Below are 25,046 nucleotides of genomic sequence, written 5' to 3'. Positions count from 1 at the left end.
TGTAGTGGATAATTCCTGGAATAAAATGATTTGTGGTTGACATGTAATATGTTATTAAGTAATTGCCAATTTGTCTTAAAATTTGTTAAGAAGTTTGATATAATAATTGTGGGAATTGTTTTAAAAAGAGTTATTATTTATAATAATTGAGTATTTATCATATATAATATTATAAAATAATTTTGAATGATTTAAAATTTTTAGAAATTATTATAAATTAAAGGTACTTAAAGTTTAAAAAATATTTTGAAGTAAAAAAAAAAACAATATTGTAAGTATAAAAGATTTATAGATAGAGGTAATTGATAAATAAAAAACAATAAATAATGATAAAAAAAATATTCAAAAAAATTTTTAAACATTTTTATAATTTTGGCAAAAGTTATTTTAAAGTGTACTTAAATCATATAAATTGAATTCTTTTTTTTTTCTCACTTTCATTATTAAAACTTTTAAAACTTTTATTAATTCTTTTCTTTAACTTTAGATTGAGTAATTATTGAATAATATAAAATTATAAAATTATTTAGAAACTTTTAAATCCATACTTCAAAATCACTTAACTCTATTTAAATATAAATGAATCATTATATATTTTAACTTAATATAAAATAGAAGTTATCACAAAAATGTTAAAGAAGTAAAATAAAATTTGAGATAAACTTTAAATTTACAAACAATCATGTTAATTTTTTTGTTATTTAAAATTTTTTTTTTAATATATATTTTTTTGAGAAGAAAAAAGTTAATAATTAATATCTTCTATTTTATTTGGTATTTAATACATAATAAAAGTCAAATATCAAAAAAGATTTAAAGTACAAAAGATTTCAATTTTGAAATGTTTTATTATAAAAATAAAATAAGAAATATTATTCATAACAATGTTTTAAAATAGATATTTAATTTGTTTATTGGAGATCTCAAACTTAATATCCTTTATTCATTAATTTTTTTCTTGACAATTTCTTATTTCAAAATTTTGTTTATATTAAGAATATTATTTTTTTACTAAATCCAATTTATAAACAAAAATTGAAGATTACAGTATAAGTATCTGTTTAAGTATATTAAAATTTTCAAATAACATAAAATTGATAAGGAAAATACTATCTTGTTATTATTTGATATCTTAAATAGTACTTTTGGTATTATTTTTTTTTAACATAATTGATTATAAATTTTTAATACTCTTTGCCACTTTATGTTTATTTAATTAGTTGATATAATTTTTATTTAACTTGTTTTTTTTATATTATTTTACTTAGAAGTATTAAAATTTACCAAAATACAATTTGTGAAATAAATGTATTTTAAATTAAGTCACATTGATAAATAACATAATTACTTTATATTAAATTTGAAATAAATGTTAAATAAGTAGTAGTAATATTAATAGTATCTAGATTGATTTTTTTAAGTGTCAAGCATAGTTATAGTTAAAAATTTAAATTAATTTTAGTTTACCTAATTAAATAAAAATCTTATCAATATTTATATCAAATAATCTTATAATTGTCTATTAAATTTGAATGACAAAGTAATATCTTAAAATTAAATATACAAAAATTAGAGATCTTAAAAATTTATTAAAATATTAAATAATTCTATTAATTTTAAAATTTATTTAATTGGTAATATTTTAATATAAATTTTTAATGATTCATTAAAAATTTTAATAAATATTATTCATTAAATAAATAAGTAAAAGGTTATTAGTAAATTAATTTTTTTCCAAGCACAGAGTTACTCCGAGTTATGTTGTTTACAAGAACTGTCAAATATGTCAAAATTATGTAGGTGTCAAAAATAAATATTTGAAAGTATAATTATTTGATAGTTTTTGGTAGAATACTTTTGTTATCTGAAATAATCCATTGGGATAATATCTTACGCAAACTATAATTTATAACACAAATTATTTAAAAATATATCTTAATTGCACCAATTAGAATATTAATACAAAAAAACTTTGTTGATTTAAAAGTTTTATTTCGCCTTCAAGTTACTTATTGATAAAGAACATTTGTACATGAAGTATTAGATCAAATAAACATGAACATACTACATACATTGGTTAATTTTTTTCTATAGATTTTAGCTTATTTAATAATGAATGGCTAACTTAATACATGTTAAACAACTTATCTTAAAATTATTGTTTTACAAACGATTTCTTCTATTTAAATCAACCCACATATATAAACTTTTTTTATTGTTAAAATAAAACTATTGTTGCAATTCATACAAAATGTAACATTTTCTCCATCAACTTTTTTCTTTATACTATTATTGTAGTTTGTGTATTACGCAGTTTCCTTCAAGTTTACTTTTTTTAATTTTATACAATTTTGTCATATTATTCAATTGTGACACGCCTTTTTTAAGACAAATTTTAAATAAATTTTTGGAATAAAAGGAAGAAAATTACGTAATTTACAGAACTCTCATTGCTGATAAAGTTTTTAATTTAAAATCATTTTTATTAAAACATTTTACCTATGAAAATGATTAATAAGTTAAAAGTTTTCTTTATCATATATATTCAATTATCCTTAATTTTACCTATATCAACCTTAGAAAATACTACTAATACTTTGGTAATTATTAATATTTTAATTTTTTTTATAAAAACTTTTTAGAATTATGATATTGTAATTATTGGTTCTGGACTTACTGGATTGACTGCAGCTAGAGAAATAAAATTAAAGAATCCCTCTGCATCTGTTGTTATTTTAGAGGCATCAAATACTTCTGGAGGAAGAGTTCGTGGACAATTACTTTCAATCTCAAAAGATGAACCTTCAAAAAAACAGATGGTTGATATTGGAGCAATATGGATTTCACCATCACATAATGAGATTATCGAATTAGCCAAAGAGTTTAACCTCGACCTTTATTCACAAGCTAATTCCTGTGGTGAGAGAACAATATTTGTAAATAATAATAATACTCAAAATTTTAGATTTAAACGGTAAGTACAAAAAACTTTTAGATATATTTTAAAAAATCAGGAAGTATTTATGTTTAATAAAAAAAAAAGTAGTTTTTATTTATTAAAAGTTATAAGAAATGTAAAATATTGCAAAAAATTATTAATAAATTTAAATTTATTACTATTATTTTTTTAGACAATCAGATTGGAATCAATTACCTGGAGGTGGAAGTTCAATATTAGAATTATCTTCACCAACAATATTTAATGAACTTTTATCTCAAAACTGTCAAGATTTTATCAATTCAAATTCACTTTTAGAATCAACAAAAGATAGTGTATTTAGATTTTTACAAACTTTTTACGATGCACCAGCTAACTCTATATCAGCACTTCAATTGATGCTAACCCTTTCTAGTGAAAATGAAGATATTCAAACATTATTAAATAACCAAGGTCATGGTAAAAGTTTAATAATGAAAAATTCTTTACAATCACTTGTAAATCAAATGACAAAAGATACTTTAATCAATTATAATCAAGAAGTTTCAAGTATCTTTATACTTGCTGATAATGGTGAAGTTATAAAAAACAATAGCTTAACTGGTTCTCAAGTTTTTATTACTACTTCAAATGGACAAAATTATGTGGCCCAAGAAGTTATTGTAGCTATTTCTCCACAAAAAACTTCAAAAATAAGTTTCGAACCAGAATTAAATGACTCAGATAGTAACTTTTTATCTAACTATAAATCATATGGTGATGCTTACTATTTTGTTGCATCATTTACATCCCCATTTTGGCGTAAAAATAATCAAAGTGGTCAAATAATTTTTTCTGATCAAACTGCATCTAATTCATTGTATTGGATGACAACTTTTGACATTAGTGAAGATAATAATTGCCAAACTGAAAATAATATTGGATTATTATATGGTATAGCACATTTTGCTACAGAGTTAGATGAACAAAATAGAATACAGGCTTATACAAATATTTTAAAAGAAAATCTTGGAAATCAGACAGAAGAATTAATTGATATTAAAGATATCCAATGGACTAAACAGCCATATGTAAATGGGCTTGTTGGAGTTATTCCTGTTAATGGAATGACAAATTTTTCACAATTATCAGCAAATTTATTTAAAAAAAGAATACATTTTGCCTCACCAGAATTATCATTAAAATCAATGGGTACTATTAATGGTGGTGTTATCATAGGAAAAGAAATTGCAAATGCAGTTTTGCAAGAGATGACTAATTTACCAGAAATTAAGTTACAAGATGATTCAAGTAATAAAACAATAGTTAATAACATTATTGATAGAAACAATAATTCATATTTTATTACTACAATCATACCAACAACTGAAGAAGTGAACACAGATAAAACAACTTTTTATTACAATACAACACCTCATTATATTGAAGAGACAGCATTAACAAAATCAACTACAACACAATCTTATGAATCAACAACACCTAATCCTAATGCTTTTGTTTATAATACCAGTAAACATTATTTTGATGAAACAACTGATAATTCAAAGACAACTGAATCATATAATCAACAAAGTACTAATAGTCCAATAGCAAGTACTTATTTAAATGATAATTTAAATGAATTAACAACTTTGACAATGCAAACAACTGAAACAACATTATTAAATAAAATTAATTCAACATATATAGATTTTGAAAATTTCACAACACCAAATTATTTAGTAGAATCAACAACATACAACTCAACAACTAATTACTCTCAAATTGGTATTTTTAATGATGATGATAATTTAGATACTACCATGTTTCCATATAATACAACACCTCATTATACATATGATCAGACAACAGATATTACCTCAAATAAAATTAATAATAATCAAGAAATAAATGTAACATCTGTTTCATCAATAGAATCAAGTACCTTCCCATATTCTACAAGTTCACATTATCCAGAAGACTATGTTTTATCTTCTTCATCACAATCACCAACTACTCCAAATAGAGTAGAATTTTATACAACTGAAAAAAGTAGTTTGAATAATTCATTAAATGATAAAACTACAAAAGATGATTTTTCATCTGACTCATCAATTACACAAAAATATGCTGATGCAATACATAAAGTTAATGGTACAAATGACATAAATGAAATAAATAGTTTAATTTCACAAATTCAAATGGATATATCAAATGTTAGTAAAGAAGATAGTCTCTATTTAATTAAACAATTAAATGAGCTAATTGATATGTTAATTGATGGAATACAAAATAATCAAGGCATCTAATAAACTAACATAAATATAAATTAAGAAAATTATGTATAAATTTTTTTAAAAAGTATGGACTTTTAAAATGTATTGTAAAATAAATTTCCAAATGTATATTATAAAATTTTTAATTAAAATAAATGGTAATTGTACTTTTTCTATCAAATTTTTTATATTTATATTTGATGTATTATATATATGCTACGTTTTCCCTAAAGTAAAATAATTATTATAGCCAGGACATCATTGAAACTTGGAATAGTGTTGCGAAATGAAACGTAAATTTTTCATATAACGTACCAAAAGGTGGGACATATCATTTTATCTTAATTTTTTTATATATAATGATATATTATTTACATAATTTTATAAAATAATCTAACTTTAATACTTTTAATTTTATCATAAATTTAACTAAAAATATTTTAATAGTTTTTTTTTTTATTTTATTTATTTTATATTGATTTTTTTTGTAGATTTATGTAAAATATACATTCATAATGAATGAAAAAGAAAAACCATTATCTAGTAATACAAAACCATTACCCAGTCCATCAATTTTTTTTATGAATCCTCCAAAAAATTCATCATTATCGATACAACCTTTAAATATACAACACATCAATTCAAATCCAAGTGGAACACAACAACTTCAGCAACAAATATTACCTCAATATCAAATAGGGCAAAGCACAAATTTCGTAAACGGTGCACATTTTAATGGTAGTAAACATTATCAATCTTCTCAAACAGGTATTAATAGTACTATCAAATCACAAAAACCAATAATTTTGCATTCATTTGGTCAAAAAGTCAACAATCATTCTGAAAATGTTTTTCAGACAAATATTAATAACCAAATTAACAAACAAACAGATTGTTTTATTCCTTTAAACTTTAATCAACCAAAAAATAATTTAATAGAAAATTCCTCTTCATCAAATATAATTGATAATAAAATATTTTTTAATTCTGTTTGTCAAAAAATTAATCCAAAAGAGGAGTATAGAGAATTAAAAAAAAAATTTAAATTTTTAGTATATGTAAGGATCTTATTAAATAATAATAACTTTTTCAGGAAAATGAATGTTATCAAGAAGAGTTAAGAAATCTTCAAAAAAAATTGTTAAAATTATCAAGAGATAAAAATTTTCTTCTTGATCGTTTAATGCAATATGAAAGATGTTCAGATTCTAGTGATGATTCTGACTCTTCTGTAAAAACAATAGAAGATAAATCAACAAAAGTAAAGACGGTTAAAAAATCAAAAATCACAAGTTCATCTAGAAAAAAATCATCTTTACAAGTTTCAAATAATTATCAAAATATAAAAAAACCAAATAATAAAAATTTTCTATCTTCTAATTCAACAAAAACTACACAATTAAAAGCTAAAGTTGAAATTATGAATTTATCAAATGAAACTTTACTAGAAAATACTACATTAAATTCTAATCAAAATATATCAACATTTCTGCAAAATAATAACAGATATAGTAATATAGGGGAAATAGAAAATTATAATTATAATGATCAACAATCACCATTACATTCCCCATCAATAAGATTTTCTCAACGAAAATACTCATCATCAGCTATTAATAATACTACTGATCATAATATAGAACATATTATACCATATAATGAAACATTTCCTAATAATTTTCATCAATTTGATTTTCAAGAAGAAGATTATGTAAATTCTATTACAGGTAATGAAATTCAATATATAAAAAACAATAACAATATATAAATGAAAAGTATAATTTTAAAATGACATTATTTATTTATTTTTTTAATTTATGACAATTATTATTTATTTAAAATAAATAAAATTACATTTGTGAATTAAATTTTTTGATAAAAATAATTACTATAACAATATATATTTAAGATAAAAATAAATATTCTAGAAAATATCTTACAATACACATAAAAACTACAATTTTCCAAAATTTACTATAAAAATAAATGATATATCGAAATAAATTTAAAAAATTGTAGTTTTACACTTCATACAATGATTTATGATGTTATAAACCTTTTTTTTAATTTAATGTGAAATTATTGTATGTTGTTATATATGATAACAGAAAATTATTAGGTTTTTTTTTGCGTGCAATCGTTAAAATATATGTATGATAAGTTCCTTATTCTTTTATCTTTAAAATTTATTTATATCTAAAACTTTGAAAATATTATCTTGAAAAGTTTTCTTAATATGTAATAAATTTTCATGCTGCATCAGATACTCTACTATGAAGACATTTTTTTTTGATTTTAAGGATAACAATATACTCTTTCAATAGTCCTTGAAAAATAATAAATTTTGGATATAATCATGAATACACCAAAATTAAAATTTTAAATATTAAAGACGAAAACGGGAAATATTTTAATGTAAAACTTGACTTTCATGATACAATTTAAAAATTTAAGAATAAGCAAATGATTATAATTCAAAATTTTACGGAAAATTCATTGAGTTTAGTCTAATTTTTATAGAAAATCCAAAATTGTTATAAAAATGAATAAAAATAAAATTAAGAAAATTGGTAGTAGATTTTTTAATAAAATTTTTATAAAAAATAAATTTTAAAATAATTTACTTTTCTATATTTATTTATTTAATATGTTAATTTAAAATTTATATAAAATTATTGTTGTATTTTTTAAAAAAATTATACATATATTTATTATTCAAATTTTCAAAAAATATTTCTATTACATACGTGATTCTAAAATTTTTTTTAAAATTCATTTCAAAGACTATCGAATGACCATAGTGGTATATTCGAATTCAAAAAAAAAAGTTTTTTTATCACAAATTTTAAAGGAAAAATCAGAAATCTAGAAAATTTTCAGCCAATTTTTATATCTCCGAAAATAATAATGTTATACGTATGAAAATTAATATTCTAGACCTACTTTTAAATAGAAATCGAATGAAACAAGTCCCATCATCATAGGATAAATATTTGCTGAGATACTGAAAAGTCGGGAACAATGAATATTTTAGAAAAATTTTCGCCCTTAGTCATATCTTGCTTCAAAATCATGATAAATGAAATCAGATTTCTGCAATCGACTTCTAATAAGTTTTCATATAGGGTCTACCTTCAAAATATTTTTATACCTTTGACCATTTTCGAGATATAAAAAAATGGTGACAATGGATTACGCGCGAAAAAGTACCAAGCACATTATTTCAAGAACTGTTGAAAATTCTAAAATATTTTCAACGTAGGGTATACCTCAAATTATAAAAGAAGCACAGCGCATCAAGTTTCATGGACCTGTGACTTCATAAACTTAAGTTATCGATAAATTATTAAAACTTTTTTTTATGCATATTTCTTATCATAACTTCATTTTTATAAGTCCTATCAAGATGTGAATAGGCTTAATGAATTTATCGTAAAAAATTGATCTAGAAACAACTGTTTATTTGCAAAATATCTCATTGTATCATAGAAGTCGAAATTTACATAAAAATATTCTCCAATTTCGCCCTTCAACTTTGACTTCTTATAACTCATGAAGTTTCAATTTTCGAATATTGTTGATTATATTCAAAATTCATCCTATTTCAAGGGCTATCGAATGACTATAGTTTTATATTCAATTTCCAAAAAAAGTTGTTTTTCTTTGTCCACATTTTTAGAAGTAAAGTCAGAAATCTAGAAAATTTTCAGCTAATTTTTGTATCTCTAAAAATAATAAAGTTATAGCTATGAAAATTATCAATCCAGAATAACTTTTGATAAGAAATCGAATGAAACTAGTTCCATATCCATAGGATAAGTATTTGCTGAGATACTGAAAAGTCGGGAACAATGAATATTTTAGAAAAATTTCCGCTCTTAGTCATATCTCGCTTCAAAATCATGATAAATGAAATCAGATTTCTGCAATTTACTTCAAATGAGTTTTTAAATGGGGTCTACCTTCAAAATTTTTTTATATCTTTAAGTACTTGTGTGATAAAAAAAAATGGTGACAATAGATTACGCGCGAAAAAGTACCAAAGTCAGTATTTCAAGAACGGTTGAAAATTTGAAAATCTTTTCAACGTAGGGTATGCTTTAAATTATGAAAGAAGCACAGCGCAACAAGTTTCATAGCTCTGCGACGTTATTAACTTGAGTTATCACTAGATTCTTAAAACTTTTTTTTAAATATATTTCTTATCATATCTTCATTTTTAGAAGTCCTATGAAAATAAGAATAGGCTTAATGAATTTTTCGTAAAAAACTGATTTAGAAAAAAGTATTTATTTTTAACATTTACAATATTATCATAGAAATCGAGATTTAAAAAAAATATTCCACAATTTCGCCCTTCAACTTTGAATCCTTATAACTCCTGAAGTTTTAATTTTAGAATATTGTTGATTATATTCAAAATTCATCCTATCTCAAGGGCTATCGAATGAATATAGTAGAATATTCAATTTCCAAAAAAAGTTGCTTTTTTTTGTTCACATTTTTAGAGGTAAAGTCGAAAATTTAGAATATTTTTAGCCAAATTCTGAATCTCTGGAAATAATAATGATATAGCTATGAAAATTAATTTTTCTAGAACTACTTTTAGATAGAAGTCGAATGAAACTGGTCCCATCTTCATAGGATAAGTATTTCTTGAGATACTGAAAAGTCAGTTACAATGAATATTTTAGAAAAATTTCCGCCCTTGTTCATAACTTGCTTCAAAATCAAAATAAATTCAAGCAGACTTTTGCAATCGTCTTCTAATGAGTTTTAAAGTGGGGTCCACCTTCAAAATATGTTTATACCTTTAACCATTTTCGAGATATAAAAAAATGGTGACAATGGATTACGCGCGAAAAAGTACCAAGCATAGTATTTCAAGAACAGTTGAAAATTTAAAAATATTTTCAACGTAGTGTATACCTTAAATTATGAAAGAAGGCCAGCGCATCTGGTTTCATGGTTCTGTGACGTCATAAACTTGAGTTATCACTAAGTTCTTAAAACTTTTTTTTTAAAATATTTCTTATCATATCTTTATTTTTAGAAGTCCTATAAAGATGTAAATAGGCTTAATGGATTTATCGTAAAAAAGTGATCTAGGAAAAAGTATTTATTTTTAAAATTTACAATAATATCATAGAAATCTAGATTTAAAAAAAATATTTCCCAATTTCGCCCCTCAACTTTGAATCCCTACAACTCCTGAAGTTTTAATTTTAGTATATTGTTGATTATATTCAAAATTCATCCCGTTTCAAGGGCTATCAAATGACTATAGTGGCATATTCAAATTCCAAAAAAAGTTGTTTTTTTTATTTTTATTAAAAAAAATTTTTATCAAATCAACATTGTAATTTTAAAAAAAAATTTCTAATAAGTTAGTGGTTCTACAACTATGCCAATTATTTTTTCTATAAAAAAATGTTAATATATTTTATTGATAATTGAAATCACAATGTAATTATTTTTAAATGCAACTTAAAAAAAAATATAAAATTTAATAGTGTCAAAAATTTAATTAAGTTAAACGTTTACTTTTCAATGATTATTAAGTATTCATTAGTACATACCAGGTGTATTTGGCATTGTCCTTGGCATCATATTTCCTGTTGGCACTCCCATTTGTTGATTACCTCCAATACTTGATGGAACATTTCTTCTTTGTATACCCGACATATTATCTTCATAAGAATCATGATCAAAATCATCATATGGATTTTGATTCATTTCTATTGACATACTATTTTGATTATGATTTCCAAATGACATTTGTTTGGTAGAATTATTTAAAGGAATATTATAATTTGCACCATTGCTAATGTTTACATTTTGATTATACATTTGTGATGGGGGTTGATTATTTATTCCTAATAATGAAGTATTTTGTATTGGTATTTGTGGAATTCTATTAGGCATAACTGTTGTATTATTATTGTTATTATTTGAATTATTAATACCTAAAACAGTATTATTATTTAAATTTCTGTTATTAGAACCAGGTGTAGATGATGTCATATGAGATATTCCTTGAAGCATTTGTGCTGGTGTATATAATGTAGATGGTCCACGATTTGCCATTGGTCCTCTTTTTATTCTTGGTGGTGATTTTACTGGTGGATGAGTATCTCTCCAATATGCTTCTAAAAAATCTGCTAAATGTTCACAAGCATCTTCTAATTGATTTTCATCTAAAACAACATCAAATGATTCTGTTGGGCATTGTGCAAGTTTTTCAGCCGCAACCATTTGAACATTCATATTTCTTGATTGACTTTTTCCTCGTGATTTTATTAAACGTTGTAGTACTTTAGGTGATGATATTTTTATATAAACATGTATTGGAGATAATGATGTTTTTGATAATTGTGTTGGATGATTTATGGTATCACAATCTAACACAACTAATTGCATTGATCTTGCTAATTCAAAAATTCTTTCAATTTCAGCTTGAATTTCAGCTAATGAATTACTACTACGTGAATTGGCTCGTTCCATGATAGCTCTTTTTGTAGGATTATTTAATAGAGAACGTTTAGCTAATGAAATATCACTTGTGACTCTTGTTATTATAATTCTTCCTTCAAAACGATGTTTAAGATAATCAAAAACAGCTTTTTGCATCATATCTGTAACTTCGTAACCTTTTAATGAAGGACCTACTAAAACTACAGGTCTCATAGTTGGTACAACATCATATGGGGGTACATTTTCTTGTTTTTTAAACATTAATTTTTTCTTTTCTTTAGCAACAGGAGGGGTTGTAACAATAGAAGCAATTTTTTTAGGTCCATATTCATCCTCTCCATCAGGTGTTGGTGGTGTAGACCCTCTTGATGCTGTTTTTTGTAACATAGGATCCATAGTTCCTAAATTAGAGGTAGATGTTGAATTTCTAAAACCTTTTGTACCCGTTTTTGAAGTTTGTTGTCTAATATTTTCTAATTTTAATGGTGTTGGTATAAAACCAAGTTCATGACCTTCTTTAACTAATCGTCCAATCCACCAATCATTATTATATTTTTCTTTGATATGTAAAAAATCTTTTGGTTTAAAAGATACAGCACATCCATGTACTGGAGAATCATCATCAATAGAACCATCAAATTCTACATTTGTACAAACAGCAAATAGAACAGGATTATACTATAAACATATAATATTATATATAAATAATAATAAACATACTTTAGCATTTTCTAATTGATTTGCTGCTTGTTCTTCAACACTTTTTTTTATTGTCTCTCTATTTTTTAATTCTAAATCAAATTCATTTTCATGATGACTAAAATTAGAATCAACACTTCCTTGTCTTCTAAATTTTGACATGATTGATTTATCTAGAAGACTATGACGTGATATATAAAATAAAATATCTATTGATAAATATTATACTTTAAAAAAGTAACAACAATTTTAATTTGTTTTAAAAAAAAAACTAGGAAATAATAGAAAATGATAATATTTTGTTACCAAACAAAATAAATTGATTTTATAAAATATTTGTTGTTAAAATAGTAGAGACAGATTAAGTTATTTTTTTTTTCTTTTGACTTTCTCTTATCCAATTATTAGAAATATAAAAAAAAAATTAGTTTTAATTATAGAATTAATAATTAAGAATAATTTCTAAATAATTTAATTAGTGATGAAAAGTTGTTAAAATTTTGCACTATTCTTTATTTATAAAAGTAAAAAGATATTGATGTTAATATAGATATCCAACTGTCTTTTCAAAACAAGCCCACTACTGTTACACCTAAAATATTTTTAAAAGATATAAAGATGAGTCAAATTGACAAATATAAGCTTAATATCTTTATTCTTTAATTGCAGATCTCTGTATTCCTATATATCAACTATATTCACTGTAACTTGGTTTAGAAAATTTCAGTAAATTTATATATTATTGGTGATAGATAGTTAAATAATAATTATTATTTTTTTTTACCAATAGATATTTTTTATTTCCTTATTCAAATATTAATTATATATATTTTAAAAATTTTGTTATCCTATATTCAATTTGTTAAGTTACAAAAGTAATAGAAAAGTTGATTAAATAATTATAGTAAGGAAGATATCAAAAATTTTTGTCAATATAAAAATACTTGAGTTGACTGATATTTATAATTGCGTTGAAAGATTTTGTCGGTAGGATTGATAAAAAAATTTTTCTTAAGCTTGCAATGATGTTTTAAGATGAGAATACTTGAAATAAGTATCGTTTCAATTTTGTATAATTGTAATAAATGTATACTTTTATTCTTTCAATTATTATTTTATTTCAAGATACTATTTAAAATATCTTGAATAAATTTTTTTATTATTTTTTTCTTATGTAAAAATCGTATCTTAACTTTCTTAATTATATTATAAAAAAAATTGTATCACAAAAATTTTTCCAAAAATAAAAAGAGTATATAATTTTATTTGTTTTTTAGGTTCCAAATAAAGCAAATAGAAGTTGAATATAATATTATTGAGTTTTAATAATGGAATATATCCATTTATGGAACCTAAAAAAAAATTTTTTTTTTTAAATTATTAATGAACATCGTAATATTTTAATACATTAAATATTTCTATATGATAAAATAATATTTATACAAATAAGCAATGAAGTAAAGGAATTCAAAATATCACAATAAAAAGATAAAGAAGCAAAATGCATTCTAAATTTTATTTTAATAAAAAATTAGTCGCAAAAATTTAAAGTTTTAACATAAAATACTTCATAGAGAGAAAAAAAGAAAATATTTTATATTAAAAATATGAAATATTTAAATAGTATATCTATAATATAGAATTTTATACTAAATGCGATTTATATTATCATTAGAAAATTGCTTTTAAAACAACTTCAAAGAACACGTGAAATATTAAACTAAATTATAACATAAACAGTTTCAGATGAATTGATTATGTAAATGTAATTTGTCAATCCTATTAATATAATAGTTGCCAAAAATTAATATACTTTATAAAATAAATTTAAAGGAAGGAAAAAAAATAAATTTTATTGAAATAGGAAATTAAAAATTTAAGATTCTCAAAATAATAAAAAAAAAATCAAATTTTTAAATTAATTTATAAGGAATACATAAAATTATATATATTGGAAATTTTATTATTAATGTAACACAAAACTATATATTTAATGTTTATTAAAATTAATTTTTCATATTATCAAATGATGATAATATTAAAATAACAAATACATAAAAATAAATATATATATATATATATGTATATATATAAACAAAAAAATTTATAAATAATAATCTTTTTCAAAAGATTTTCTTTACTATAATTTAATTGTATAATAAAGATATTTTATTGAAAAAAAAAAGAATAAAAAAAAGTTATAATGTAATGCTCTTCTATAATTGAAATAGCCATTCTTAATATCTTTGCCATAACATGCCGTATAAATAAAGGATAAAGTTTTTTTTTTTTTAAATTTATATTAAATATTTTTTAAAAATAAAATAATTTATGTTTTTTTTTAAAATAAAATAACAAACAGCTGATGTTGTGGTATTGAAAACAGTTTTAAATTAATCTAACTGTAAAATGTAAAAAAAAAAATAAGAATGATTTAGTAATAATATGTTTTAAAAATTTTTTTTTTTTGTCTCAATAACATATATTATTAAAAAAAGGAAATCAATAGATTAATTAAAAATTTTGTTAAATGTTCTTACTAAAATAACATTAATTATGGTAAATTGTTATAAAATTATATATTCTTAATCTCTTCTTACAGTTTATATCATACCTAACATAAAATTATTTGATTCATAAATATGTATAAATGTCTAGTTCTTTTAGTTTATTGGTTTTATATTTATATCATGTCAAATATAAAATTTAATGTCAGGAAGTTTAGTAACAAGAATTGTCATGTTTAAAGCAATAATATCAAAGAAGTGCCATAAAAGCAATCTACTTTTTGTATGAAAAATGCATTTCTGCCATGTGTACTAACCACATATATATCAATATATTTTAACTCTATTTTTAAAGCATATGTTTTTATACTAAAAATGAAAATAGTCTTCATTTCTTTATATATAATATATATATATATGCCTTCAAAAATAACCTAAAGGACGTGGTTGAAATGAAATATAATTTGGTGAATATATACTTACATCTTTATATTTATTGAATGGTATAGTCAAAGCGTCCTTTTCTACTTTATTTTTAAACAAAATTATTTAGTAATGAGAAAGAAAGAGGAAAATGATGATGGATATAAAACTGCTTTAACTGGTAGTTATAAAATGGATATTTCTAAAAGTCTTTAAAATTACTTAAATTGTTTACTTATGTTAATTTTAACAAACTTTCATTTTGTCTAAACAAAATGAATAAAGTTTTAAAATTTTATTAATTATTGTTGAAGTTGTAGTTAGTAGACAATTTTTATTCATAATTTACTAAATTTTTTTTTTTATTTTTTTTAACAAAAATCTTTTAAGTAAAAAGTATTTATATAGTATTATTTTATAAACATTAATATATATTATAAGTAATCAATCAGACTGGGAATTGATATACTAAATAAAAAATAAATTTTATAACTTTATTTTTTTCTTATCTAATCTACTAAAAAAATATTAAAAATATTTATTGTCTAATAAATTTCTTCAAAAGTCGTTTTTTACATTACTTGAAATATATATAAAACAAAATATGACAAATATAAGTTAAAATAAGTATATGACATAATAAATGAAAAAATTTACATAAAATAAACATAGGAAAATGTGGTTTTTATTATTTTAAACAAATGCCATTAAATCAACAAATTATAAACTTTAACAAGTATCAACTTTAACTTTATTAATTAAAATATTAGCTTTTTCAACAATTTGATTTAACGTATCTTGTAAACGTTTTTTCATTTTGATTAAATTCAATTCTCGACTAACATCTTTTTCAACCTTAATTTTAAGTTCTTCCAACTTTATAACAACACCCTTATAGTTATCCAACTTTTCAACAAACAAAGAATTATCAAGATTATAGTTTTTAAAATTATCCGATATCTGGCTAATAACCTTTACATATCCATTGATTTCTTCAATAAGAAAACTGATGGTTTCAATATCTTTACTGGCATCCTCAAAAAGTTGTGGAGAATTGGTGTAACGTTCAATTAATTCATTTGCCATTTCAATTGCCCGGTCAGCAAATTCTTCAGTTCTATTCCATTCACCTTGTAATTCAATAGTTTCTTTTTCACACTTTTCAATATTAAACAATATTACATCCGTGTTTCTCATAGCCTCATCAATAATCTTAATATTATTATTGATAACTTTTTCTAAGTTATCACCAAATGACTTTTTTTTAAGAGCATTTAATTCATTTGATTTGTTTATAATTCTAGCTTTAAGCTTGGAAAATACTTCTTTTGAGCTAAGTAAATTAGAATTATCTGGTTGTTTTTCGGATTCTGATAAAAGTTCCACGACATCAGAAACAACCTTTAAAACTAAATCATTATTTGCTTTCTCGAGTTCCTTAGCTTCAAGTTCTTTTTTAATCATTACAATAGTTTCTTCAACTTTTTGTTTTTGTTTCTCTATGTCTTTATCAATTTTAACATCTCCAGTAGGAACAAATGCATCAGTCTTTGGTTTTAAATATTCAACAAGATCATTAAGCTTCTTCTTGAAAGTAAGAATATGTTCATTGACAGGTAAGGGATTCTTAGGAAATGCATTAATTTCCTTAAGTGTTTTAACAATAATCTCCAAGTCCTCTTTTGTTTTTCTTTGAAGATCCAATTTAGCTTTTGCCTTTTTTACTTTTTCAATCAAATCAGTGTATGCTGAACTTTGAAGTGGTAAAAGACTAATGTCCTTTTCAATATTCTCAAAATTTATATCCTTGAGTGGACTTTCTAACTTTTTAGTTACAGTGTTTACAATTTTTTTTTCAACCTCAGCCAACTTTAAGTCTACACTTTTAGTAATATCATCCAACTTTTTTTCATATTTTTGAATAAAATCCAATGTACGAATACCAGTCTCTTTAATCAATTCTTTCATTTCAAAAACAATTCTAGACATAATCAACAAATCGTTATTCTTGATATCAGTAATTTTAATGACGTCAAACTGGGCATTTTTTAATCCTTCAGAAGTAGTATGAAATTTTTTATTGAAAGACGAGATCAAGTTATCTAACATGTTTGTAGTCTCAATTTTATTTATAATTGAAGATTGTATATTCTTCAAGTTTCTAACCATCTCAACTTGTTCTTCAAACGCTTCATTTCTCACGTCATCTTCACTTTCAGTTATTGGTAATTTAGAATATTCGGCTTGCAACTTTGGTAAATCTTCTTCTTCAATTTCTTTAAGACTCTCATATGCTTCACCCAATTCTTTCAAAGTACTGTCCTCGTTGCTTTCAATAATTTCAGCTTTTTTTATCTCAACTTCAATTTTTTTAAGCATCTTATGAACATTATCAGCTATTTGGCGAATTTCGCACTTTCTCTTAGCATTTTTTTTCTCCTGAGCAATAAGCAAAGCAATATCATCTAAACGTACTTTCAGATCCCAAACATTTGAATTTGTAGAGTGCTGTACAACTTCCAAAGAAAATTCACTCTCATCAATAGCTGAATTTAACAATCCCTGGAAAGCACTAATCTCCTTTTGAAGCTCTACAAATTCTTCTTGAAGTTTTGAAATACTCATAATGAAATTAACTTTTTTCCTAAAAATTAAAAATCATTGCATTATAAAAATAAATATCCGTTAAGTAGAGACATTTCAACAATGATTAAAAAAAAAAAAAGAGAAAAACGACTATCAAATACTTTCTCAACGACTAGTAATAGCGTTTGGTAAATGTGAAAGCATAGTAGTTTTTTTAATTAAAATCAACAATGAACTTTAATATTTCATTGTCAATCCAAAGCTATTATGTCAATTTGATAAAAAATGAGACCTACGATCTATGACCCTCACATTCATCCATGATAAAGCAATGATATTGCAGAACCAGCAATTTACATAGGCATTAACCTCGTCATATTTACTGTTTCTTCCTGTAACAAAAACAGTTTTTGTTAACTGTGGAAACATATATGGTAAAAATAAAATTACGAGTTATTAACATAAAAAATCTATTTTTAATTAAAAACAATATTATTTTACTAAATATAAAAAATCAAAGTATATAATATTTAATTATTGAAATAACCAACAAAAAATTTCCTGAACAATTTAACGAAACATAATTTAAAGGGAACCAATGTATATGATCATAAAAACTAAAACGATCAAAAATTTAAAATGTTGTTCTTTTATACAGTGAATAAGAAAGTTCATTAAAATTAACAAATCATACAATTTTTTGAATTGTCATTTTCTCACATAGTAAGTTTATACCATCTCTTTTAACTTTTAGAATTTATAAAATAATAGTCGCCAAACTGAGAAGATTAAATTTAGATGAATCTGCTATTACCTATTAAAATTTTACTATTCTGATAGTTTTATAATTAACTTCGTTTTTATATTATCCATAGTAACATGGTATATTCAAATATTTATTTCATAAAATAATTATTATATAAAGGTTTCTTTCATACCAGTACAAATAATCCTATTATGAGTATATAGTGAATATAAGGAAATTTTATACATCATCAATTTCCTCCACAAGTGAAGTTTCTTTTTCAATATTTTTGGGTATGTATAGATCAACCACAATATTATTTGAAGATTTTTGATTATCCTCATTATTGCAATCTTCACTTTCGCTATTAGAATCGTCATTTGAACTATTTCCAGTTGATTCATTTTCAACAAATTCAATTAATTTATTGTTTTCAGCATTTTCAGGCATTGGAGCTTTTTCTGCTTCTGAAAGAAAATTTTGTAGTCGTGTCCGTAAATCTGTAACTTCTGGAACTGGGCCAATATTAGGTTTCTGAGATTCAATAGGTATAGTAAATAATTTTTTTACACGCCTATCTTCTTTTTCAGGATTCATAGTAGCAAATTTCAATAATTTAGACAAAGTTTAATAATTAAAGTAAAGACGCAGTTCCAGGGTGACTTAATATTCGTGACGAGAGGAGATCCGTTAAATACCGCCATTTTTAGAAAGAATTGTATAGTAATTATAAATGTCTAATTTGAAAAACAAAGGTAAAGTTATTTTTAAATTCATATGTATATTATTTTTTAGATTATAATAGAGCAGATAACCTTTCTAGGATATCTGAAGAATGTCCATTAACATCAAAAGAAAGTTCGTTTTCATCAACTTCCAGTGCAAGAGTCAACGATGAAATGCTAAAACATCATGGAGGGCAAAAATATAATTTAGATGATTTTCAAGAGAATAAAATTGATTCTAAAGAATTTATCAATGGTTCTCTTTTTTATGATAAATTAAAAATAGAAGAGAAAAAATTTTGTCAAGAAAATGTAATAATTCAGGATGATCCTAGATTTGAAAGATCCAAACAAGTAAAAGAAAATAGTTGGGAGCCATCTGTTTTTGAATATAGTTCTCCTCATGTACAAAATTTAAATCAGGAGACACCGAGAAGAAGTGGTGGTCGTAGTGACATTAAAGAAAAACTACAAGCACTTGACAACATTGGTTCAAAAAAATTGCCATCGGAAACTTTTAGTGGTTCTCCGTTAAATCCTCCTAATTATTTTACATCTACTCCAATAAGTAAGTTATGTTTTTTAGAGGTAATTTCTAATTTAAAGGAGATAACAATATTGGTCAAAGTAGGTTGTTCTCAAATTTTGATGGGCCTAATATATCAACAATAGCTGTAGATAATTCTGTTCTTTTTCAAGAATTTATGTCTAGTTTATTAAAAAGAAGAAATACTGTAAATGGTGTTAATAGTGCAAGAAACATAATTGTTGAAAGTGCAACTGATATAACAAAAAGAAGACGTCATTCTTCAACAAGCTCACTTTCTATAGGGAGCACTGTAAGAAATGTTTTTATTAAAGAGAAATTTCTTCATTTTGGTTTTTGTTCATTGAATTGTCAATCTATACTACCACTAACAATAAAAAATAATTCATCAAACATTATCAAAGGAAAATTAGAATTCAAAGGGAAAGGACAAATTTTTTCATTGTATGACGACTTTAAATTTGCGAACGGATGCATTACACTTGATCCAAATCAAGTTATTGTAGTGTATATAATGTTTAACCCAAATTGTATTGGTCTATATCAGGATACATTGTATATTTACTATGGAATTTGTAGTATCTCTGACAAACCAAAACAAAAAGTTCCAATTGCTGGAATCTGTGGTACGACAAACGTTAGTGTTGTCATTGATCAATCATCAAATATGTTAGTTAAAATTCCAAATGTAAATTTGGATGAGTATCTCTTTAAAACATCTTTTACAATTACAAGGTTTAATTTTACAATAAAAAATAATGGATCAAGAAAAGCTTTTGTCTTAATGATTCCATTTAAAATTGACACGATTTCTGGTAAATGTGAGGTTGTTGATGAATATGTAACATTCCATAATGGATCAAATATTATACTTGATCCATCAGAGCAATTTAATGTTTGTGTTTCTCATAGAATTCCAAGACTATTTGAACTTTCACAATCTTTTGATGTAAATGAGGATATCGAGGAATTATTTAGAATAGTTATTATGTATGGTGATGAAACACAGAGATTGCGTTTAAAAGAAGCTGAAATTAATTCGAAGTTATCGTATGACTTTGAAGGACATTCCTTAACAAAAATAAAATATATTAACGAAACTACTTCACAATCCAATTTTGTACTTGGTGATATAGAGTGTGAAGGTAAGGTACTAAAGAAAGGAATTTCTCGATCCATAATAAGCTTTTGTTTCAAATCTTGAGAATGTACAATGATATATCTTTTTTATTAATCTTATATAATAGAGCCATTATAAACAAATAAATATTTCTCTAAACATTTACGATAAGGTATTCCTTAGTAACGAGATTTTATTTGTTGTTAAAATAATTTTTGCCATACTGGCAATTTTTGTAAATTGTAAAGTTTTTAAAATTGTATTTTTCAATTATGTTTGGTCGTCTAAATAAAGATTCTAATTTCAATTCTGATTCCAATTCAGTTTATTTAAAATATACTAACGAAAATGATATAAAAAAGTTAAGCCTTGAGGATATTATCATTCATATCAGTTACTTAAAAAAAGAGGATTTAATTATGAGATACTACATGGGGCTACTTGAAAGTAATAAAATAAAAGGAATATTAGATCAACTGGAAACAACCACAAAAGAACTACGGAAACAAAGGTTAGTATAAGAAATATATACATCTTATAAAAGTTTCTAGTGAGCATGAAAAAAAAGATTTAGAAAATATTCAACAACATAGTATAAAAACGGTACTTCAAAAAAAAGGTAAATGGGATAAGGAAATAACAGAAGCCAATTCTCAATATCACAAGTCTTTAGAAAACTTTCATAAAAGTGAGAAAGAGCTACAAAATTACAAACACAGAGATAACAATAATTCTAATATACTTGAAATTTTTTACAAACAAATTTTAAGATTAATTTTATCGTATGAAATTAGTGAAATGCAATTAAAAAATATTCCTGAGTATAATTCAACTAACTCATCTCAATTGATAAAATTATTTAAACAACTTTTGTCAGAGCAAGAAACTTTTCATTTAGCAAGAAATAAATGGATAAATGCACGTACATTAGTAATTTATTCTCAAACTCAAATAGCTTTCGGTATTAAAAAGTGGGAGAAAATATTAAAAGAAAATTCAACTGATGAAAAAGATAGATATTTCGTTTTTACCGAATCTAAAAATAATTTTATGGCTGCATTTCAAAATATTGAGTCATGTCAAATTTATATTGGTAATAAAATAAAATTTCCATTTGTTACTAAAAATGAAATTTCAAGTGCGATACAATCATTAAATATAATGTTTGAAAATGTTTTAGATGATAAAAATGCAAAAAAATGTTTAGAACTTTTAAAAGAGATGCATTTAAAAGTGACAAATTTAATTCAGTGGTTTCAAAATATTATTTCAGAAAATATAATGAAAGATTTAGAGGATAACTGTAATAAAATGGTGGAGATTCAAGAAAAATTAGTTGAAGAGAGAAAAGAAATAATTTTCAATAAATTTGGAAATATCAATCAAAAAATTATTAATCACGAAAAAGAGGATTGGGAAAAAATTATTGAAAAATTAAAAACAGAAAAATTTATTAATTTAGATGTAATAAACATAATAAATTTATCAAAACCATCAAACTACAAAAGTTCTAATGATTTTTCAATTTCTATACAAAATGAACATAAATTAATTTCTAGTATTCAAGAAAAAATTAATCAATTTGAAGTTCAAAAAATATTATTAGAAAATAAAAAAAAATTAGTAATAAAAAGTCAAGACAAAAATCTTGAAAATGTGCTACATCAAAGAAAGATTAGTAAAAGTTCATACAAATTTGAATAAAATTATAATACAAATATTTTAAATATGGAATTTATTAATTAAATTTTTGAGATACATCTTAGTTTTATCATTTATATTTACATAACATAATGTACAGTTATTATTGGAAATATTTTTTTACTAATTCTTAACTTATACTTTTTTTATTATTCTTTGATTTATCATGTCTTTTTTTTAATAAACTTAATCTATGTTCTTCTGCAGCTTTTGTTGCTGGATCTAACTGTAAAGTTTCATTTAAACTCCATTCAAGAGATGGTTTATCTGTTTTATTTGTTGTTATTTTTTCTACTTCGGAGTTATTTCCATTAGGTATAGTAGCATTATTATTATCATTTAATTTATTTAATAATATTTTATTTTGATTTTCTAAATTTTTATTTGTAGTCATTGTTGAAGTCATTGTATTTTCTTGATTTTGAGATAAATTTGAACAAACAGATGATGAAAGTTCTTTTGATTTTGTAGTTAAACTTTTAGTAGTTTCTTTCTGTGTATTTGGATTGTTTAAAGTTTTTGACCGAATATCAAAATAATCAGTCAATGATCGTGTAAATTCTGATATTTGAGTTTTATCAAATAATGTTTGTGATATCTCTATAGATGCTGTCTGTACAATATTTTCTCCTTGAGGATTATAAATATTAGTTTTCCTATTAATACTAAATAAATACAATAATATGCTTCCAATAATAAAAGTCAAAATGACTAAAAGCATTGCTAAAGTTAATTATAAATATCATTAAAAAAATGTTTAAAAAAAAAATTTTTTTATATATTTATTCACAGTTAAAAATTTAAATGTCTAATAAAAGTATTATGTATAAAGATGTAGATGTACAGGTAAATATGTTTATATTTAAATTTATACGCTAGCAAGTCTTCGTTTTAATAGTGCTGTAACCAATTTAAACGGCCGCATTTCATATTCTAAATATGTATTTTTATCAAGGATGACTTGGTCCCCATTCAATCTATTTAACAATGCAACACAACAAACAGCAGCTTTAATATTTGCTCTTGATGTTAATGCAGTAAAACATGTTGATTCCATTTCAAAATTTCTTACACCTTTTTCTACTAGTTCTTTCAAAAATGTAAATTTATCTTCTGAATTGTAGTCACAAAATGCACCATCGAGTCTTGCTTGACCTTCATAAAAATCATCAGCACACAATGTTAATCCAGAACATTGTGGAATATTAATTAAATTTGCCGTTTCAATAATTTCAGATTGTAATTTTTCATCTACAACACAAGGTCTGGATACTTTTTTCCCCATAATCCACTGATTATACTCTTGCTTAAGTTCACCATTTAATGCTCCAGAACTAATAACTACAGTACCTGGTTCAACTCCAATACCACCTGAAGTTCCTAGTCTTATAAATGAAACGTCTTTACAATTAGCATAATGAAGTAATTTAATAATTTCATTAAGCATTACAGAAAGTGAAGGTGCTCCAATTCCATGATTGACCCAAAGAACTTTTCCAGTTTTGTAAAGACAATATCTATCTGATTTTGATAAATCAATAGGAACTTCGTAATTCATCTCTTTTGCAAATATTTTAGCATAATGTCCCATTCTCTTTGATGATCCACCACAACAAACAAATTTAACATCATGAAAACGACATGGTATATCATCATTGTTTTTATCTAGCCCAAAATGATACAAAAAATCACTTGAAGATTCAGTAATATTTTGATTATTTATAAATATATCACTGGTATCAAATTTCTTATCATTTCCAAGTGAAGGTGCCATATTTAACTAGTTGATTTTCTGCTATAAATTATCTTATAGTTAGTTAGTTATATAAATATTGAAAATTTATATTAAAAATTAAATTTTTAAAAAAATATTTTTAGTTAAATAATATATTTACTAGTAACTTTAGTATATAAAACTACTAAAATGAAAAATTTGATAGTAAAAAATCTTTAAAATAAAATTAAGTATTTTATATGATAAATGGTTCTATTTATATAACCTTTTTGTGTCATCAAAATATATCTTAATTGTTATATTTAAACCACGCCTTTTATGTTCAAAATTTATTAATTTGTTAAATAATATTTAAACTACACAAATAATATTTGAATAAAATATTTCATTCATGATGATTTTGTTTAATTTAATCAGTTTTTAATAAATAAAAAAACTATTTTTATGGTTTAAATTTAATATTATATGTTTCACTAAATATTTTTTTTTGCTTTATAATATCAAATGTTTTTGGTCATTCAACAAAAAAGATCATAATATATGTGCAGCAATTCAAAATCTAATTATAAATTGTACACAAACAAAATATTT

General features: G+C 23.1%; 8 protein-coding genes across 8 annotated transcripts; 3 read left to right on the top strand and 5 right to left on the bottom strand.

Moving 5' to 3' along the window:
* Window positions 1-2,507: 2,507 nt before the first annotated feature.
* SRAE_2000178700 (Amine oxidase domain-containing protein) lies at window positions 2,508-5,226 on the top strand (the record flags this gene model as incomplete). The annotated part of the gene is made up of 3 exons (XM_024652779.1): window positions 2,508-2,600; window positions 2,643-2,974; window positions 3,132-5,226. The coding sequence occupies 3 exons, from the start codon at window positions 2,508-2,510 to the stop codon at window positions 5,224-5,226; spliced, it is 2,520 nt and encodes an 839-aa protein (XP_024506322.1).
* A 482-nt stretch (window positions 5,227-5,708) lies between these two features.
* Window positions 5,709-6,961, top strand: SRAE_2000178600 (INO80 complex subunit E; the record flags this gene model as incomplete). The annotated part of the gene is made up of 2 exons (XM_024652778.1): window positions 5,709-6,245; window positions 6,287-6,961. 2 exons carry the CDS (start codon window positions 5,709-5,711, stop codon window positions 6,959-6,961), a joined length of 1,212 nt encoding a protein of 403 aa, XP_024506321.1.
* Window positions 6,962-10,572: 3,611 nt separating this feature from the next.
* SRAE_2000178500 (Calcium channel, voltage-dependent, beta 2b) lies at window positions 10,573-12,528 on the bottom strand (the record flags this gene model as incomplete). Its single annotated transcript, XM_024652777.1, has 3 exons — window positions 10,573-10,613; window positions 10,773-12,345; window positions 12,388-12,528. 3 exons carry the CDS (start codon window positions 12,526-12,528, stop codon window positions 10,573-10,575), a joined length of 1,755 nt encoding a protein of 584 aa, XP_024506320.1.
* Window positions 12,529-16,025: 3,497 nt separating this feature from the next.
* On the bottom strand, window positions 16,026-18,204 carry SRAE_2000178400 (Hypothetical protein; the record flags this gene model as incomplete). Its single annotated transcript, XM_024652776.1, has 2 exons — window positions 16,026-17,940; window positions 18,179-18,204. The coding sequence occupies 2 exons, from the start codon at window positions 18,202-18,204 to the stop codon at window positions 16,026-16,028; spliced, it is 1,941 nt and encodes a 646-aa protein (XP_024506319.1).
* A 663-nt stretch (window positions 18,205-18,867) lies between these two features.
* On the bottom strand, window positions 18,868-19,224 carry SRAE_2000178300 (Hypothetical protein; the record flags this gene model as incomplete). Its single annotated transcript, XM_024652775.1, has 1 exon — window positions 18,868-19,224. The coding sequence occupies one exon, from the start codon at window positions 19,222-19,224 to the stop codon at window positions 18,868-18,870; it is 357 nt and encodes a 118-aa protein (XP_024506318.1).
* A 136-nt stretch (window positions 19,225-19,360) lies between these two features.
* SRAE_2000178200 (Hypothetical protein) lies at window positions 19,361-22,723 on the top strand (the record flags this gene model as incomplete). Its single annotated transcript, XM_024652774.1, has 6 exons — window positions 19,361-19,382; window positions 19,423-19,920; window positions 19,959-21,049; window positions 21,268-21,530; window positions 21,571-22,112; window positions 22,200-22,723. The coding sequence occupies 6 exons, from the start codon at window positions 19,361-19,363 to the stop codon at window positions 22,721-22,723; spliced, it is 2,940 nt and encodes a 979-aa protein (XP_024506317.1).
* A 127-nt stretch (window positions 22,724-22,850) lies between these two features.
* Window positions 22,851-23,441, bottom strand: SRAE_2000178100 (Hypothetical protein; the record flags this gene model as incomplete). Its single annotated transcript, XM_024652772.1, has 1 exon — window positions 22,851-23,441. One exon carries the CDS (start codon window positions 23,439-23,441, stop codon window positions 22,851-22,853), a length of 591 nt encoding a protein of 196 aa, XP_024506316.1.
* Window positions 23,442-23,588: 147 nt separating this feature from the next.
* Window positions 23,589-24,494, bottom strand: SRAE_2000178000 (Nucleoside phosphorylase domain and Uridine phosphorylase, eukaryotic family-containing protein; the record flags this gene model as incomplete). Its single annotated transcript, XM_024652771.1, has 1 exon — window positions 23,589-24,494. The coding sequence occupies one exon, from the start codon at window positions 24,492-24,494 to the stop codon at window positions 23,589-23,591; it is 906 nt and encodes a 301-aa protein (XP_024506315.1).
* Window positions 24,495-25,046: the final 552 nt, after the last annotated feature.

The sequence above is a fragment of the Strongyloides ratti genome (assembly GCF_001040885.1).
Source record: "Strongyloides ratti genome assembly S_ratti_ED321, chromosome : 2".
NCBI classification, from domain to species: Eukaryota; Metazoa; Nematoda; class Chromadorea; order Rhabditida; family Strongyloididae; genus Strongyloides; species Strongyloides ratti.
Note: the sequence above shows the minus strand (reverse complement) of the source record. Positions and strands in the feature narration are given on the sequence as shown.